Source organism: Gossypium hirsutum, chromosome D11 (assembly GCF_007990345.1).
Source record: "Gossypium hirsutum isolate 1008001.06 chromosome D11, Gossypium_hirsutum_v2.1, whole genome shotgun sequence".
Taxonomy (NCBI): Eukaryota; Viridiplantae; Streptophyta; class Magnoliopsida; order Malvales; family Malvaceae; genus Gossypium; species Gossypium hirsutum.
In genome coordinates, this window is record NC_053447.1 from 69,030,756 (window position 1) to 69,046,582 (window position 15,827).

Consider the following 15,827-nt stretch of genomic DNA (forward strand, 5'->3'; position numbering starts at 1 on the left):
TCACTCTAAGATTGTGCTACGTCATCACTTAAAAATTAAAAAATTATATAAATTTTTAAGTGATGATGTGGTACAATATTAAAATGTTACGTATAATGTTCTAATAAACGAACCAATGGTTACACTGATCAGACCATTGATTTTAGATTCAATAGGTTTGATCAATTCAACTGATAGACCGGCAATAGTTAAATGAATAATTAAAAATTCATATAATTTTTTTTAAAAAATTAAACGATTCAACATGTTCAACTACTAGTTTTTCTCCCCGTTTTCAATTTTTACCGGTTTCGAGTACTTTTCTAATTCAATTAGTTCAACCCCTTTGTTTGGATTAGTATACCAGTCGATTCACGATCCAATCTGTCTGATTTGTCAATCCAGTTATGTTCTAAGAACATTGATCACATCATTAAATCTTGATGGAATCCAAGTTCAGGGATCAACATGAACCTAATTATCAAATTTAGGGGCTAAAAATTATATTTATCCCTTTTTTTATAGTGACGTGGTTAAAATATTTCCTCGTAATTTATTTAGAAAAAAGAGAGAAAATCTTCCAAAAATCTTTTCTTATAGGAAGGGTATATTCGTAAATATAAAAACTGAAGAGATTTTTATAACCCTGGCAGAAAAATAAAAATAAAAATAAAATTTTCTTGCTAACATCTCTTTGGTTTCTCATCTACAGCTTCTCTCATGGCTTCTTGCTTGGCTCCCGTTTCCATCTCAGGTTTTTTCAATTTTAGCAAAATTTCCCCTTTTTATTAATTTTCATTTTCGAGTGTAATTATTACTTTTCTTGTATCACTTTTTTGTTTTAGCTGAAGAAAACGTAATAATTCGATTAAAAGTAAAAAATTATACAATTTTTACATTTATGAAGATAATTTTTAAACTTCAATTATTAAAATAAAAGTTGTGATTTTGTGTCCTATGAGTGTGATATGGGTATGTTTGATATAGGCTTGCTTAGGTTTGATATGTTTTGTTTTATATATATATATGTATTTGAAGAATCATATCTTAATGTTCATGTTTGAATATATATCGGACACTGATGCTTTAGGAAAATTGATAACTTGGTAGCATCAAGTATTATTGTAAGCTATTAAAGCTCACTGAGTGAGTATTAGTTCAGTTGTTATCATTGTTGTTGCAGTAATCTAGAGATTGTGGGTACGAGTGTGCATGTATAATGTCCTCTAATTTAGGGATTGAGGGGTTCTGGGTAATTTAGATGTTGTATCCAAAAAAAAAAAAAGCCGGAGGTTGCTATGATGAAGATTCAACAAATAAATAGTAAATACTTGCTTTCTTTGAGGATTAAAGTTCATAAAGAAAGCAAAAAGAAACAAAAAAGAAAAGACTGGATGTAGATGTGCTTCAAGTTTGTTAATTTTAATTTGTTCGAGCGATTAAAGTTTGAAACATGTTCATGTATGTATTTGTAGTTGGTAAGAAAAAAGAATAGCAATGTACTTCTGTCATATTCTGTGTGTTTTTTTATTGGGAATGTAAATTTTAGGAATAGAAATTTTAGGATTATTGATGATTTTCCTTGATATCAAATTCTTATGGTTTAGGGTTCACAAGTACAAAAAGAAGATTTTAGGATTCAAATGCCATAATTATGAGAAAAACAATCATATGCCTGAATCCCAAAAATGAATGCTTTGCTGCTTTGGTTTTTTATTATCATATCTACTGGTCTTGGGGCTAGTGATGGTTTGCTATTGAAATATGACAATAATGATTTATTGATGAGCTCTTGCTTCATGCTCAATTTACTATTATTCTTTGGTTTATAGGTGGTTCTCATCTCAAGGCACGTGAGGTTTGGTTCACTAAGTCCAGCACCTTTGGGAAAAAACCAAGTTTGGTAGTTCGAAGGAAACCATTGTCATCGAAAAACCAGTTTTCAGTTTCTGCTGAATATCGGTATGTCGTTCTGGATTTCAGTCCACTTGAAATAGCTTTGTCATCGAAAAACCAGTTTTCAGTTTCTGCTGAATATCGGTAGTTCGAAGGAAACCATTGTCATCGAAAAACCATTGTTATCAGACCCTTGTGATGTTAAAGTCATTGATTCGATGATTTCTCTATTAATAAAATTCTATTTGATGCTGAACAACCTTCTCTTCTCAATGCTCAAACTCCAAAAATTTAAAGCATAGACCCTTGTGTTATATTTAGGTTTATTTCAAGTAGCATTTTGCGAATTGCATATGTTGATTATGTTGCTTATATCTTCTCTATTCTCATCTTTCGTTGTTCACTCTGGTAAATGCAGCAATGGCAGCAGGGGTGGAGGAAGTGATTTTGTTACTGGTTTTCTTTTAGGAGGTGCTATATTCGGAACTTTGGGATACGTTTTTGCACCGCAGGTGATTAATATTTACTTTCACTTTCTAAATTTCGTGAACATACTTTAATATATCAAATTAGTGATCTGAAGTTGGCTGAAAAGTTTCCTTGTAGTAGTGCATTCGTGTTCCGGACGAAAGAGCTAATATCATCTTCTATTAGTATTTAACAAGATCTTAGTAAAATTAACTAGTTCATCTATATCTTTTAAATGAATCCTATCATAGTGTTGTTTCATGCTTTACTACCGCTATGTCACTCATCATATTATACCTTGAGGTGATGAAATGCTATATTACTTTGACTTGGATGTAACGCTGAATATAGTTAAAGTTTTTCCATGTATTTTGGGAATCTTTGTTATATCATATTCCTATAAACATGTTTGGATACTCATCAAATATGAATGCTTAAAGAAAAATGAAGAATCAAAGCAACATAGATGGAACATTATTTGCTGTTCTTTCTGTGCCATGAATTGTCGTTTTCTTTTTCTTCCGTTGTTATTTGAAATTTCCGTTATCAGGTTGAAACCTCAATTCATTTGTTGTTTTGATCCAGATTAGAAGATCCCTTCTAAATGAAGATGAATACGGATTCCGTAAGGCAAAGCGACCAATATACTATGAAGGAGGTTTAGAGGTAAATTAGGGTCTCTACTTTATTTGCTATGCTGTCCATTGATACAGGAAGGTCAAGCATTAGGCATGGACCTCGCCCCCCCCCCTGGTTCCTTCAAACATCTTATGTTCTTTAGCCCTGTATCCATATATGCTACTCTCTTTATACTAATTCGGAACCTTTCTTACTTCTATCAAAAGCAGAAAACCAGGGAGACCCTGAATGAAAAAATCAGCCAACTCAATTCGGCCATCGATAATGTATCCTCGCGATTGCGAGGCAGCAACAACGCACCTACTGTGCCGGCTGAGACTGACCCTGAAGTAGAAGCTACCATGTGAGACTTGTGTTTTGTTACGGCCGAGTCATGATGGTTGAGTTTCAGTGGATTGGAGGAGGTTTAGGTTCTCTATAGCATAGTTGATTGAAAATTATATATGGGGTTATGCATTTCTGACATTATACTTGAATTTTGATGCTTTTTGAAACCATTTGTGTATCCCCCCCCCTCCCTTTGAGAATGCAAATTAGAGCTGTGAAAGTCTTTTGTGTTATATGGATTTTTCCATGATAAAGCATTCCCATTTTATATTAATATATATATTTCTTATAAGTAAAATTGAAGCTATCTTTGGATGTCATATATGAAACCAAATGGATAAAGTTATTCAGATTTCATAGATGCGATGACACGTGTAAAATATCGAGATCCGACGATCCTTAAAATACCATCAAATATCACAACAAAATCTATTTTTTTATTTACTTTTGCAGAAAATTAACAGCCAGTGTAAGAAACTATGAATTGTTGGAAACATGCGTGAAAGAAACAACAAAATCTACAACATTGAAAGGGCCCAACCGGTTACCTCTTGATCTGCAGTCAAATGCTCTGCCACTGAGCTATGGACCCAATTTGAATATGTTGCAATATATTGCAATATTATCTGTAATCTGATCCAAAAAGTCAATTGTCACTTTATTATATAATTGGTTTTATGACTTTAATATAACAAGACATAATCTTATTTCCCAATTTAGGGATACCCAATACTGCTATTCTTTTGGAGGGTTACTTCAACACTCAACTTGTTTAAATCTTATCAAATATATTATGTAATATTTTAAAAATGATATTCGCCTAAATTCACAATTTCTCTAAGGAATCTTGTATTTTTCAGCCGTGACGAAATAAAAACTCGAGTGCATAAATGAAATTATAAAATCTATTTTGTGATTTTCTTGATGTTTTAGCCTATGTTGTTGACGTATATAAACAATATACCACACATCATTTATTTTGCTTTCAAATCGAGAATAGATACCTACCAACCCAATACGGTATAAAATTCATCCAAACATTCAATCTTAATCAATCCAAATACATAGATAAATACATGAACAAGAGTAGAGGTGATCATGGGTTGGGTTATTCGGCCCGGCCCAACGGCCCGCTCAAAAAATAGAAGGGTTCGGGTAAAAATATAGGCCCGAAATATGGATTTGGGCAAAAAACGAGGCCCGTTTTCCTCGGGCAAAACTTTTTGACCTAGGCCCGGCCCGGTCCAAATAATATATTAAATATATATTTTTATTTTTAATCAAATATATATTTTGTATAACTAAATATATATATTTAATATGGGTCGGGTCGGGCTTGGACAAATTTTTAAGCCCATATTTCGGGCCGGGATAGGGCCTAGAAAATGGACCTAAAATTTTATCTGGACTCGGCCCGACCCGGCCCATGGTCACCTCTAAACAAGAGGAACGCTATTAGAAAACTGCAACCAATGTTAGGGTGACAGCCACCACAAGTGCAGATATTTGTTGTGCTTAGGGATGTGCATAATTCGAGTAAAACCGAAAAAATTCGGTTAACCGACCGAATTCGGTTAATCGGTCAGTTAACCGAATTTTCTCGGTCGGGGATCGGTTAATTTTTTTTATAATTTTTCAGTTAACGGTTAATTCGGTTCGAAACCGGTCGGTTAACCGAATTTTTTCCATTCAACCGAAAAAATTAATAAATAAAATTATCCAACCCAACTCAATTACCCAACCCAACCCAATAAAACTAAAACTAAAGTCTAACTCTAAGTCTCTACCCAATTACATATGTTTTTTTTTTAGGTTTAATGCAAATGGAATTTTTTTAGAGAGAAGAAATGGATATAAATGGAGAATATTAAAGACTTACATTTCAATTATGTGTTAATTTCAAGACTTACGTAATGTTTTTAATTATGTAGTGATTCAAAGACTTATGTAATGTTTTTAATTATGTAGTGATTCAATTCGGATAATTCGGTTAATTCAGTTAATTCGGTTAATTTTTAACCAAAAATAAAAACCATACAATTTTTGGTTAATTCGGTTAACCGACGTAATTAACTGAAAAAATTTCGATTCAGTTAATGTTTTTTTAAAAAAATTTGATTCGGTTAACGGTTAAAAATTTTGAAACGTCGGTTAATTTGGTTATAACTATTTCTGGTCAGTTAACCGAATGCACACCCTTAGTTGTGCTTCCTAAGACAATGAACATTTAGGGTTCCAACTTATATTCTCTGCATGACTTTAACTATTCTTTCTTTCAACGTTCAATCCAATTATTTATATCTTTATTCATTTTTTTATATTAGCAAATATCCAATTCAAACATTTACTTGTGACGTTTTGCTGAGTGATTTTTTTTCTCTTTCACTTGAGAGTCCATTTTTGTATTTATAAATTACGATCCCTTGATGTGACCTACTAAGAACAAATAAGCCCTAGGCATGTTAACACGTACCCTCTTTTAGGACTAGCACATGTCCTCCTAGTATGAGTTCGCCTACATAGCGATGAAGTGTACAGGCGAACCATAGTGGTGAATTACACGATAGTGAACTATATACCTATTGAGGTAAGGAGAGATGGCCTGGTAGTGGGTCAACCGGATAGCAAGTTGGTCTAAGAACCATGACATGTTATATGCTGCAATTTTGCAATATTCATTCAATTAAGATATAAATTTACAAAATGATCACTTAACTATTCAAAGTTTTTTTTTGTTGGTCACCAACTATTAACTGACTAATGGAAAAAACTTATTAGCTCGTCGGTGACAAAAAAAGATAAAATTGAATAATTAAGTGATAATTTTATAATTTTTATAATTTGATGATTAAAAAATAAATTTACTAATAAGTAAGGGACTAATAATGTAATTTACCTAAATCTAATAACGGGTTACAGAAAAAAAAAAGAACTATAAGGAAAATTTTCATTCTTTTTGTTTTGAAGCAATTTTTTCATTGATGATAGGTTAAGAAAAAGGGAAAATGGTTCATCAGTTATGTTTGAACCTTACATTATAATTCCATTTTTTTCCCCCAAAATGTAAGCATTTTAGGTAGCAACTGCTTTCTCCAAGTTCCTTCCTTTCTCTTTGCTTCTTGAAAAAAAAAAAAAAGCCTACTTTCATCGATCTTCTTCTTATATCTCATCATGTCTGCTAAATCCAAGTACGTTTCTTTCTGGGTTTTCTCTTTTATCACTTCATGCTTCTTTTGTTAATTCTTTTATTTTTGTACTTAGATCTGACTTGGGGTTTTTTTCTTGCTTATTTTGGGGTTCTTCTTAATGTTCTTATGATTTTTTGTAGTAAATTCTGGGATTGTTTTAATCTTCTTTTTTATTCTTTTAGCCTTGTGTGTGTGTGTGTTTCCATTGTAATTTGAAATTTAAAGACTTTCAATTCATACTTTTTAGTTGATTTTGTTCTTTGATTCATTTTTTCAAATGGGTTTCACTCAATTTTTATAGTCTTATTTTAGTTGATTTTGTTCTCTGTTATTTAAAGTGCATATGTATAGATGTATTAATTTAGTAGAATAATTTGCTCTTTGCCCAATTATGTATAAATCCATCTTTTATTTGATTTTGGCATAAATTTTTGTTTATATTCTTTGAATTTTGTGTTTAAAATAATGGGATTTTGATTTTAAAGTATGAGCCTTTGAACATTTTTATACAGGTCTAGTTTATCTGATACTCCTAGTAAGACTTCACCAGCAACACCTAGAGTGGCAAGTAAAGTGAGTAGGGGACTGGTCAAACCAGAGCCTGGTTCACCTTCTCCCTTGCAGAGTACTAGTCATTCGGTTGATCGATCGCAAAGACTATCTCTTAACTCGAAGCCTACAGTTGATCATAGATCACCGAAAGTTGCCACACCACCTGAAGTAAGTCTTTTAGTCAATGCTATCAAATATTGCTGTATTTGATCTTACATGTTTTTAGCAAGAAGTAGATTTATATCAGATTTATTGATATAGGGTTCGGTTATGAGGATTCTTAACTAATGGGTTTTCATCTGGATTATCGGTTGGTTTCGGTTTTCAGAAACTGCAACCACGGGTGATTAGGGGATCTCAATTGCAGTTTCAGTTGAACTTGGTTCAAGAGGATTTAAAGAAAGCAGAGGAGAAAATATCATTGATCGAGAAAGAGAAAGCACAAGCAATTGATGAACTAAAAGAAGCACAAAAAGTGGCTGAAGAAGCAAATGCAAAGCTTAGAGAGGCTTTGGTTGCACGAAAGCAAGCTGAAGAGAGCTCCGAGATTGAGAAGTTTCGGTCTGTTGAGTTGGAACAGGTGGGAACGGAAGCTGCTCAAAAGAAAGATGAAGAATGGCTAGAAATTGAATCTGTGAGGAACCAACATGCTTTGGATTTGGCTGTTCTTGCCTCGACCACTTATGAACTTCAAAGGGTGAAGCAGGAACTAGCCATGACTTGTGACACGAAGAACCAAGCATTGGACCATGCTGACGGTGCTACCAAGATTGCTGAAATCAATGCTGAGAAAGTGGAAATTCTCTCAGCTGAATTGGTTCGGTTGAAGTCATTGCTTGATTCAAAACGTGAAAGAGAGGTTAACGAACAGAATGAAATGGTGTCGAAGCTTATGGAAGAGATAGAATCATTGAAACACAAACTTGGGAAAGCAAAGGTCTACGAGGAGGAGTTGGTGGAAAAGGAGGCTTTCATTGAACAACTTAATGTTGATCTAGGAGCTGCGAGAATGGCTGAATCTTATGCACATAACGTAATAGAGGAGTGGGGAAATAGGATTGAAGAATTAGAAATGCAGATTGAGGAAGCAAAGAAGTTAGAAAGATTTACATTGGAATCTTTGGACTCGGTCATGAAACAACTAGAGAGCAAGAATAATTCATTGCAAGATGCGGAATCCGAAATTGTTGCTCTTAAAGAAAAGGTGAGGCTATTGGAAATGACGATTGGTACAGAAAGAAGGGATCTCGAGGAATCAGAACATCAGATTATTATGGCTAAGAAAGAAAATGTGGAAGTGGCGAATTTGGTTGAGTCTCTAAAGTCCGAGTTAGAAACACTGAAAGAAGAAAAGACCCGAGCTCTAAATAACGAGAAGGTTGCAGTTTCGAGTGTCCAAACTCTTTTAGAAGAGAAAAACAAACTCATTAACGAGTTGGAAGATTCTAGGGATGAGGAAGAGAAGAGCAAGAAAGCAATGGAAAGTTTAGCTTCGGCCTTGCATGAAGTTTCTGCGGAAGCTAGGGAAGCTAAGGAGAAGCTGTTATCTCGTGAAACAGACAACGAAAATTACGAGACTCAGTTAGAGGAACTAAGGTTGTTCTTGACAGCAACAGATGAGAAGTACGAAACCATGCTTGATAATGCGAAAAATGAGATTGATCTTCTCACAAATACCATTGAACAATCCAAGAATCAATATCAGAATTCCAAAACCGAGTGGGAAGAAAAAGAAATGCATTTAGTAGATTGTGTAAAAAAATCGGATGAAGAAAAAACATATCTGGAAAAGGAAATTAATAGGCTGGTAAATTTGCTGAAACAATCCGAGGAAGAAGCTTCTGTATCTGAGGAAGAAGCTCAGTTGAAGGAGAACCTAAAGGAAGTTGAATCGAACGTGATTTATCTGCAAGAAGCAGTAAAGGAAGTCAAGATTGAGAGCATGAAAATGAAGGAGAGTATGTTGGTTAAAGAAACCGAGTTGCAGAGTGTCATTCAAGAAAATGAGGAACTTCGTGCTAGGGAAGTTGCGTCGCTTAAGAAAGTTGAGGAGTTGTCTAAGTTGTTAGAAGAAGCTATGATAAAAAAGCAAAGCGAGGAAAATGGTGAGCTAACCGACAGTGACAAGGACTATGATTTGTTGCCTAAGGTGGTTGAATTCTCGGAAGAGAACGGGCATGGAAGTAAAGAAAAGCCTGTGTTAGAGATCCCATCGGAGCGTCCTGAGGAGCCCAAAAATGAAAACTCCCAAAAGTTAAACAATGGCTTGAAAGATGAGGCTCTTCAAGCAAATGAAATGGAGAATGTGAATGGAAAAGTAAAGAAAGAAGATGAAAGAAAAGTAAAGGATGATCCGGTCGAATTTAAGATGTGGGAAAGCTGCAAAATCGAAAAGAAAGAATTCTCACCAGAAGGAGAACCTGAACAAGAAGAATCCTTTGATGAAGAAGGCGAGTCAAAGGTGGATGGTAGCGAGGGCTTTGATCAAATAAACATTTCAACAGAAATCATAGACAATGGTGGAAACTCACCATCAAAGCAGCAGCAACACAAAAAGAAGAAGCCTTTACTCCATAAATTCGGGAGCCTACTGAAGAAGAAAGGAAGTAGCAACCAGAAGTAGAAACCAGCCGTGGCCATGGCTCATAGCCCTACAAGCAGGCAGGTATTTAGGATATAATTATCTTGCAGCTGACTGTGTTTGGGTTCATTGGTTTTGCTTAATATTTTCTCTATAGGATTAGTCTCTTAACTACTTTATTTCCTAATTTTAGAATATTTTAAGTTCATGAAAAACATGGCAACTCAAGCCTTATTTCAATTTGTTTTCTTCATGTTTATCATTGAAACTAAACTTTATGACATACACCATTGCTAAAATTTTATCTTTATGTATGTATGTATGTATATGTTTTTTGTGTTTATATAGTATATATAATATATGAACAATAAAATTGTTAAATATAAATAAGTATAGGATTTGAATAATGAAGTGTATTTCTACTGAAGTTATGGGAAATTTGTTCAATATATACATATAGGTTTGTTATTGGATAGATTGGTGATGGTGTTTTCTTAATTTCACAAGCGGGGTTAAGAATAATCTTACATTTTATTTATTTATTGTTTTCTAAATATCACTTGATAATTTTTAATCTTGCTTGTGGATTTAAAATATAATAAATATTATACAATTAAAATATGTTAAATATATTGAAGTAATGAGAGATTTACGAAATAACTTCATTGATTTATTGATAAAAAAATTTATTTATAATTTAAATTACTAAATAAAAAATAAAATGAAACAATAATTCAAAAACAATTTAAAGCTAGGATAAAAACTTCTATTTATGGATGTAAAGATTATGCTATTACACTTATACAAGGTTGATGACTAGTAGTTGATGGTGAGGATGTTGGAATGATGAACTCTAATAGCGACGAATTAAATCGAAGCCTTGAGATTTTCGGAGATTGCGTGAGTTGTGACGTATATCCAGAACGTGGTTTGGCATCCGTTAGTCAAGACTCTTAAACCATAATCAAGATAGTTGCACACGAACCTTCTCACTTTGAACTTGTAGATGGGAGCCAATGGTTGGATGATAATAAAGATATCTGATTGGTTGGCTTTGTTGAATAAGAGTTGATGTTGTTTCAACTGAAATAGGTAGTTGGTTGGAGTAAAAGCGTAAAAAAACAAAACACGTAAATGCCAAGATCGAGAATCATGATGTTAGATAGATGTCTTTGATATAGTAATGAAGTAGTGAGAGATTTATGACATGATTCCTTTAATTTATTTAAAAACTTTTTTCGATAGAGGTCAAATATAGTTACATAAAAATTCAAATTATTAATTCAAAGAGGACAGTGATAATAATAATTCAAAGAGCAAACATAAAGTGTGTGAATCATGTTTAAACTGAGCCCAAATTCAATCCGACCCAATTCATGAGATAATATTTTTTTATGGTCAAAATCCCTCTTAACTATTAAATGTGCTCTATTTCTATTGACAAAGATCAAACTCCTAACCTCATGATAAAGGGATGAGGTGAGCAGTCAATACATTACACGCCATTATTTGAGATTTTCATTATTTAACATTCCTCCCATGTAGACATCTAAACATATAACACATTAAACTTACTACTTTGTGGAATTCCATTTCTGTTCGAGAGAGATTTGCAAATACCTTCCTTCCATATCTCCATTGGCTTGGTAGTGGCCTAAGAAGTAAGTTCTTGAAGCTTGGCATCTATTTTATAATCAATTGATGACCTGATAATGGACGATTCAACATCTTTCTTGATGATTTGCACTCGAAAACGACAAATCTCAAACTCGACATCTTCGATTTTAGTTTCTGTTAGAATTGTTTGATCCGAATCCCGTCACTCGTTAAAGAAGTAAAATAGAGACAAATAGGATATTTGTGGAGGCGAAGGATCGAGGGCCGAATAAGTTGAATCCGTATATAACTATACTTCTTCTATTAGACTTTGATTATATAGGTTTTTTAACCCTTAAATAGATGTAGTTGAACTCCTCTTGTATTATGTGTTTTTCGACATAGTGAATTTCTTCTCCTCTACTCGTGATTTTTTCCGATAAGGGTTTTTCACGTGAAATTTACGTGTTATTATTATTTCTTATTACTTTGCGATCATTCTACTGTCATTATTGATAGCAAGTTCCTTCACCTGTTATTCATCATCAATTTTTTTAAACATTTCCTTCATATAACTCAGTCTCGGGGTTCTTGTATGAATTTCAATATCATGGTGGGAAGAAAATTAATATTAACACATAACATATAAGTTAAATTCTACTATTAGTCCCTATATTTTGTGAAAGTTGTGGGTTTGGTTCTTGTAATTTAATGTGATCAAGTTTAATCCTTGTACTTTTTGATTTGGTCAAATTTAGTCCTTGTACTTTTCAAAATCTAAAATTTTAGTCCTGATCCAAATAGTAGAATTTAAATCTGTTCAATTAAATTCAATTGCTAGTTCTACACTATGTATACTGTAATACCCAGTTTTAGCCCGGGCTCGCAATTAAAATAGACCAAACAAATAAAAAAAAGAGTCCAAATTACAAAAGGCTGCATGGCCCAATAATACCAAACCCAAACCCAACTAAACCAAATACCCAATTCACCGAAACCCTAAAATCTAACAGCTTCCAGCACAGCCCCAGCCGCCACACCTCCACGTATGCCGCCTGCAATAGTCCAATAGCAACAAAAACACAGTGTAAAAATAGAGAAAAATAGAAAATAAGTTGTATTTTGGGCTATAAAAAGAGCCATATTTTCTATTTTTTAAAAAAAGGGGTATTCAAAAAAAGAGAGAGGAAATCAATGTAAAGGGAGGGAAAAAGAAATAAAAAAGTTTTAAAGAAGGTTATTCTTTCACTTTTTCTTCTGTATTTTTTTCGTTACGTTTTTCCTTTTCCGTTTTTTATTAATCTTATATGAAAAAGAAAAGAAGAGTTAGGAGATCAGGAATCTACTTGGCTCTGCCTACTCCATCGCAATCGGAGTCGGGCAGAGCTTCAGATCGTTGAAGCGGCAGAGGGCAGAGAGGGTTTAGTTTTTTTTCCTTGATAGTTAATGTAAATAAAAAGTGTTTCTGATTTTAGTGTTTTAAGTGGCTTTTATATTGTGCATAAAACGGTACCGTTTAGGGCCTATTTCAATGGCTCTAAAACGGTGCCATATTGGCCGTTTAGCCTCAATAACCCGCACGGTGACCCGACTCGGGAAGGATCTACGCGTTTTGTAACGCTTCGAAAAATTGCGCTAACAGTCCCTTTTCTTTCGTTGGGTATTTCAAATTGATTCTTTTATTTCATTTAAATTTGGCCACGCTTTTTAGGTTTCATTCCAATTTGATCTGTGTCAAGATGCTGCGTTTTGAGGGAAGGGAATATTTCCCATTCGGTCCCCATGTTATCCGCACGTCATATTTTGGCCCTCATTTTTGTTTTATTCTCATTTTTTCCTTTTAATTTTGCTTTAAATTCAATTTAATCCTCATTAGTTTGATTTAATTTGCTTGTGTTTTATTTATTTAAGTATCGATTATTATGCTATTTTTTTTAAAAAAATTTTTAAATCTGATATTATTTGAATGTTTATACTTATTATTATTAAATTAATCATTAATATTATCTAAGTGTATTGTATATTATTATTTTAGATTTATCATGTTTTATTATTTGTAATTTATCAATATTATTATTTTAAATTCATCTTTAACATTATCTTAAATTTATCATGTATATCTATTTCAAATTTATCATTATTTTTAAATTTATTATATGGATTATTTTGGATTTATCACGTATGATTATTCTAGAATTATCATCAAAATTTTTAAATTTTATATGTATTATTATTTCAAATTTATTATATATTATTTATTGTAAATTATCCAATTCATTTTAAATTGTAGATATTATTTGTATTAAATTGTACATTCATATATATATATATATTAATTGTTTTAATTCATGCATTGTTTTAAACTTCATCCATATACATACTATTTATTTTGAATTATACATATTATTATTATTTTTCTATATAATGTATATTCTAATTTTTCGTCATACTTCATTTGCTTAAATATTTTTGTATATTGTGTTTTATTAGTTGTTTTAAACAATTTATTAAATGATTTATTTCAATTCGTTTCATGTATCATTTTATCTTAAATTCATTTGCATAATAGATTTGTTTTTAGCCTATTACTTACTTCATGTTGTTTTATTTATGTACCCTTTCTTTGGATTTGTTTTATATATTATTTCGAGTTCAATAATTATTATGTGTGTTTGGGGTTTGTACGCGCATATTGTTTAGTATTCTGCCCATGTATCTTATTCCATGTTCATACATTTGCTTTTCAATTCTGAACATTACATCATAGTTAAAATTTCCGATTTATTTGCCAAAATTTGATTATTTCATTTCTTTTCATTTCGAATAAATCAAATTTATATCATTGTTAATATTGCATTAAACCTTCGCTTTGATCCAATTTCGTAAAAAAGGAAAAATGAAGTTTGCAATATGTCGTCTTTGGAACGATGAGGAATCATGCTCTAACTTACGGGGTTTCGATTTTCTCATCGAACTAAAACGACTAAACATTTTAGTTTTCAAATGCACAAAGTTTCAATAAAGATTTTTAAAAGTTTAGCTTATGCTCGGGAATTCAAACGTTGCATCCTAACTTACTGGATATGACATTTTGTTGCCTCGGGATGAGAAATCCTTTTACATTCGTTCAAATCTATCCAAGCATTGTTTTAAAATATGACATTAATAAAAAGGGGAATCGTTTCTAAACTTTTCAAATTTTCGACATTCGACTTTAAGACATTAAACAATCAATTCGGTACCGATTTTGGGCGTTACAAGGGTGCTAATCTTTCCTCGTACGAACTGACTCCTGAACCCGTTTTTCTTAAAACTTGTAGACCAAAATCATTTTTAAGGTGATCCGATCACACCTCAATAAAATATCGGTGGCGACTCCAATTTTTCATTTTTAAAATAAGTTGACGCTTTTTTTTTGTTATCTAAAAGTGGTTTCGACATATACAATTGTAGATTTAGTCCATAGTCTCCTTTGAAATTTCAGTCTACACAAAAATCAATCGTTAATTTATTAACTGAATTATTAATGAGTAATATGTGGAGATAACAAATTGACATGATATTACATATATGATAATACATATATACCATATCTCCATACTTACGAGGAGGGAAGGTGATCTTTACAATAGTTCCAACACCTCCATCACCCTTCAATCGTGCCGATAACGCCTCAAAGCAGTTGATCAGCTAGTTTTCTGATCTCGATGCCACGGTAGACATCCCATATGACAGCTGCCGGAACCTCTACCGGATAATATATGAGAGATGACCCTTCATTTCTTAGTTTCTCCAAAGCAGTTCCTTTTGACAAATAACAATTTGGTTCATGTGTGTGGTGGGGGTGTGTTTTATATATTAGCAAATGTCTTCTACTTGGAGTTTCTTACAATCATATACGTTTTCCTTCTGTAAAAGTTACTTTATTAAACTCATAATGTCAATACCCATGTTCTAAATTCAACAAAAACTCAAAATTTATTCAACATTGGAAGGTATACAACTAATGATATAATACATAAATGATAAATCTTGACTTGTAAGTAGTGGTTAAAATTCTTATCAGATATTCGTTTAAGACGGATTTAAAATCTATCCACTCTCAATATTGTATAAAAAATGAACGATAAAATTATTAAATATTTATGTGAGATATAGGATTTAAATAATTAAATGTATTTGTAATAAAATTTTTTTATGAAATGGATAAATAGTTAAATATATACATCTATGACTATTATTTGGTCTAAAGATGAACGATTTTTTTAAATTTTACAAAAGGGTTGAAAAAATCATAACCTATTCTATTCTTTGAATTATCAATTAAGTACATGTACAGGACAGTCTTTTAACTTCTCTTGTGGAGTTAAAATATGTCAAGTGTTATATGATTAAAATATATTAAAAAGCATCATCAATAACCCGAACGAGCAAGTGATTGAAGTTTTTCGTTAGCAGCTTAAGATTCAAGCTTTTAACCCTGATAATAACCTCCAGCATCCTACCTAAAATCAACTTAAAAATAAATAAAAGCATCCCAACGGGTGTTAACCCTATATCCATGTTATGGGTTTGAGTCGCAGAAATTGTCTGATAGCAAT

The 15,827-nt window shown here is 32.4% G+C and overlaps 2 protein-coding genes across 2 annotated transcripts; both read left to right on the forward strand.

Annotated features, from left to right (window-relative positions):
• The first annotated feature begins 581 nt into the window (after nucleotides 1-581).
• Nucleotides 582-3,542, forward strand: LOC107963451 (uncharacterized). The gene is made up of 5 exons (XM_016899967.2): nucleotides 582-733; nucleotides 1,812-1,941; nucleotides 2,294-2,387; nucleotides 2,929-3,009; nucleotides 3,192-3,542. The coding sequence occupies exons 1-5, from the start codon at nucleotides 700-702 to the stop codon at nucleotides 3,327-3,329; spliced, it is 477 nt and encodes a 158-aa protein (XP_016755456.1). The 5' UTR covers nucleotides 582-699; the 3' UTR covers nucleotides 3,330-3,542.
• Nucleotides 3,543-6,263: 2,721 nt separating this feature from the next.
• Nucleotides 6,264-9,913, forward strand: LOC107963462 (WEB family protein At3g02930, chloroplastic). Its single transcript, XM_016899975.2, has 3 exons — nucleotides 6,264-6,497; nucleotides 7,010-7,217; nucleotides 7,378-9,913. The coding sequence occupies exons 1-3, from the start codon at nucleotides 6,481-6,483 to the stop codon at nucleotides 9,670-9,672; spliced, it is 2,520 nt and encodes an 839-aa protein (XP_016755464.2). The 5' UTR covers nucleotides 6,264-6,480; the 3' UTR covers nucleotides 9,673-9,913.
• Nucleotides 9,914-15,827: the final 5,914 nt, after the last annotated feature.

Excerpts from the sequence above, each read along its gene's own strand:
- LOC107963451 (XM_016899967.2), top strand. The coding sequence starts at position 700 with ATGGCTTCTTGCTTGGCTCCCGTTTCCATCTCAG. Across the intron at positions 734-1,811 it reads GGCTCCCGTTTCCATCTCAG|GTGGTTCTCATCTCAAGGCA; the intron begins GTTTTTTCAATT and ends TTTGGTTTATAG. Across the intron at positions 2,388-2,928 it reads GATACGTTTTTGCACCGCAG|ATTAGAAGATCCCTTCTAAA; the intron begins GTGATTAATATT and ends GTTTTGATCCAG.
- LOC107963462 (XM_016899975.2), top strand. Across the intron at positions 7,218-7,377 it reads AAGTTGCCACACCACCTGAA|AAACTGCAACCACGGGTGAT; the intron begins GTAAGTCTTTTA and ends TTCGGTTTTCAG.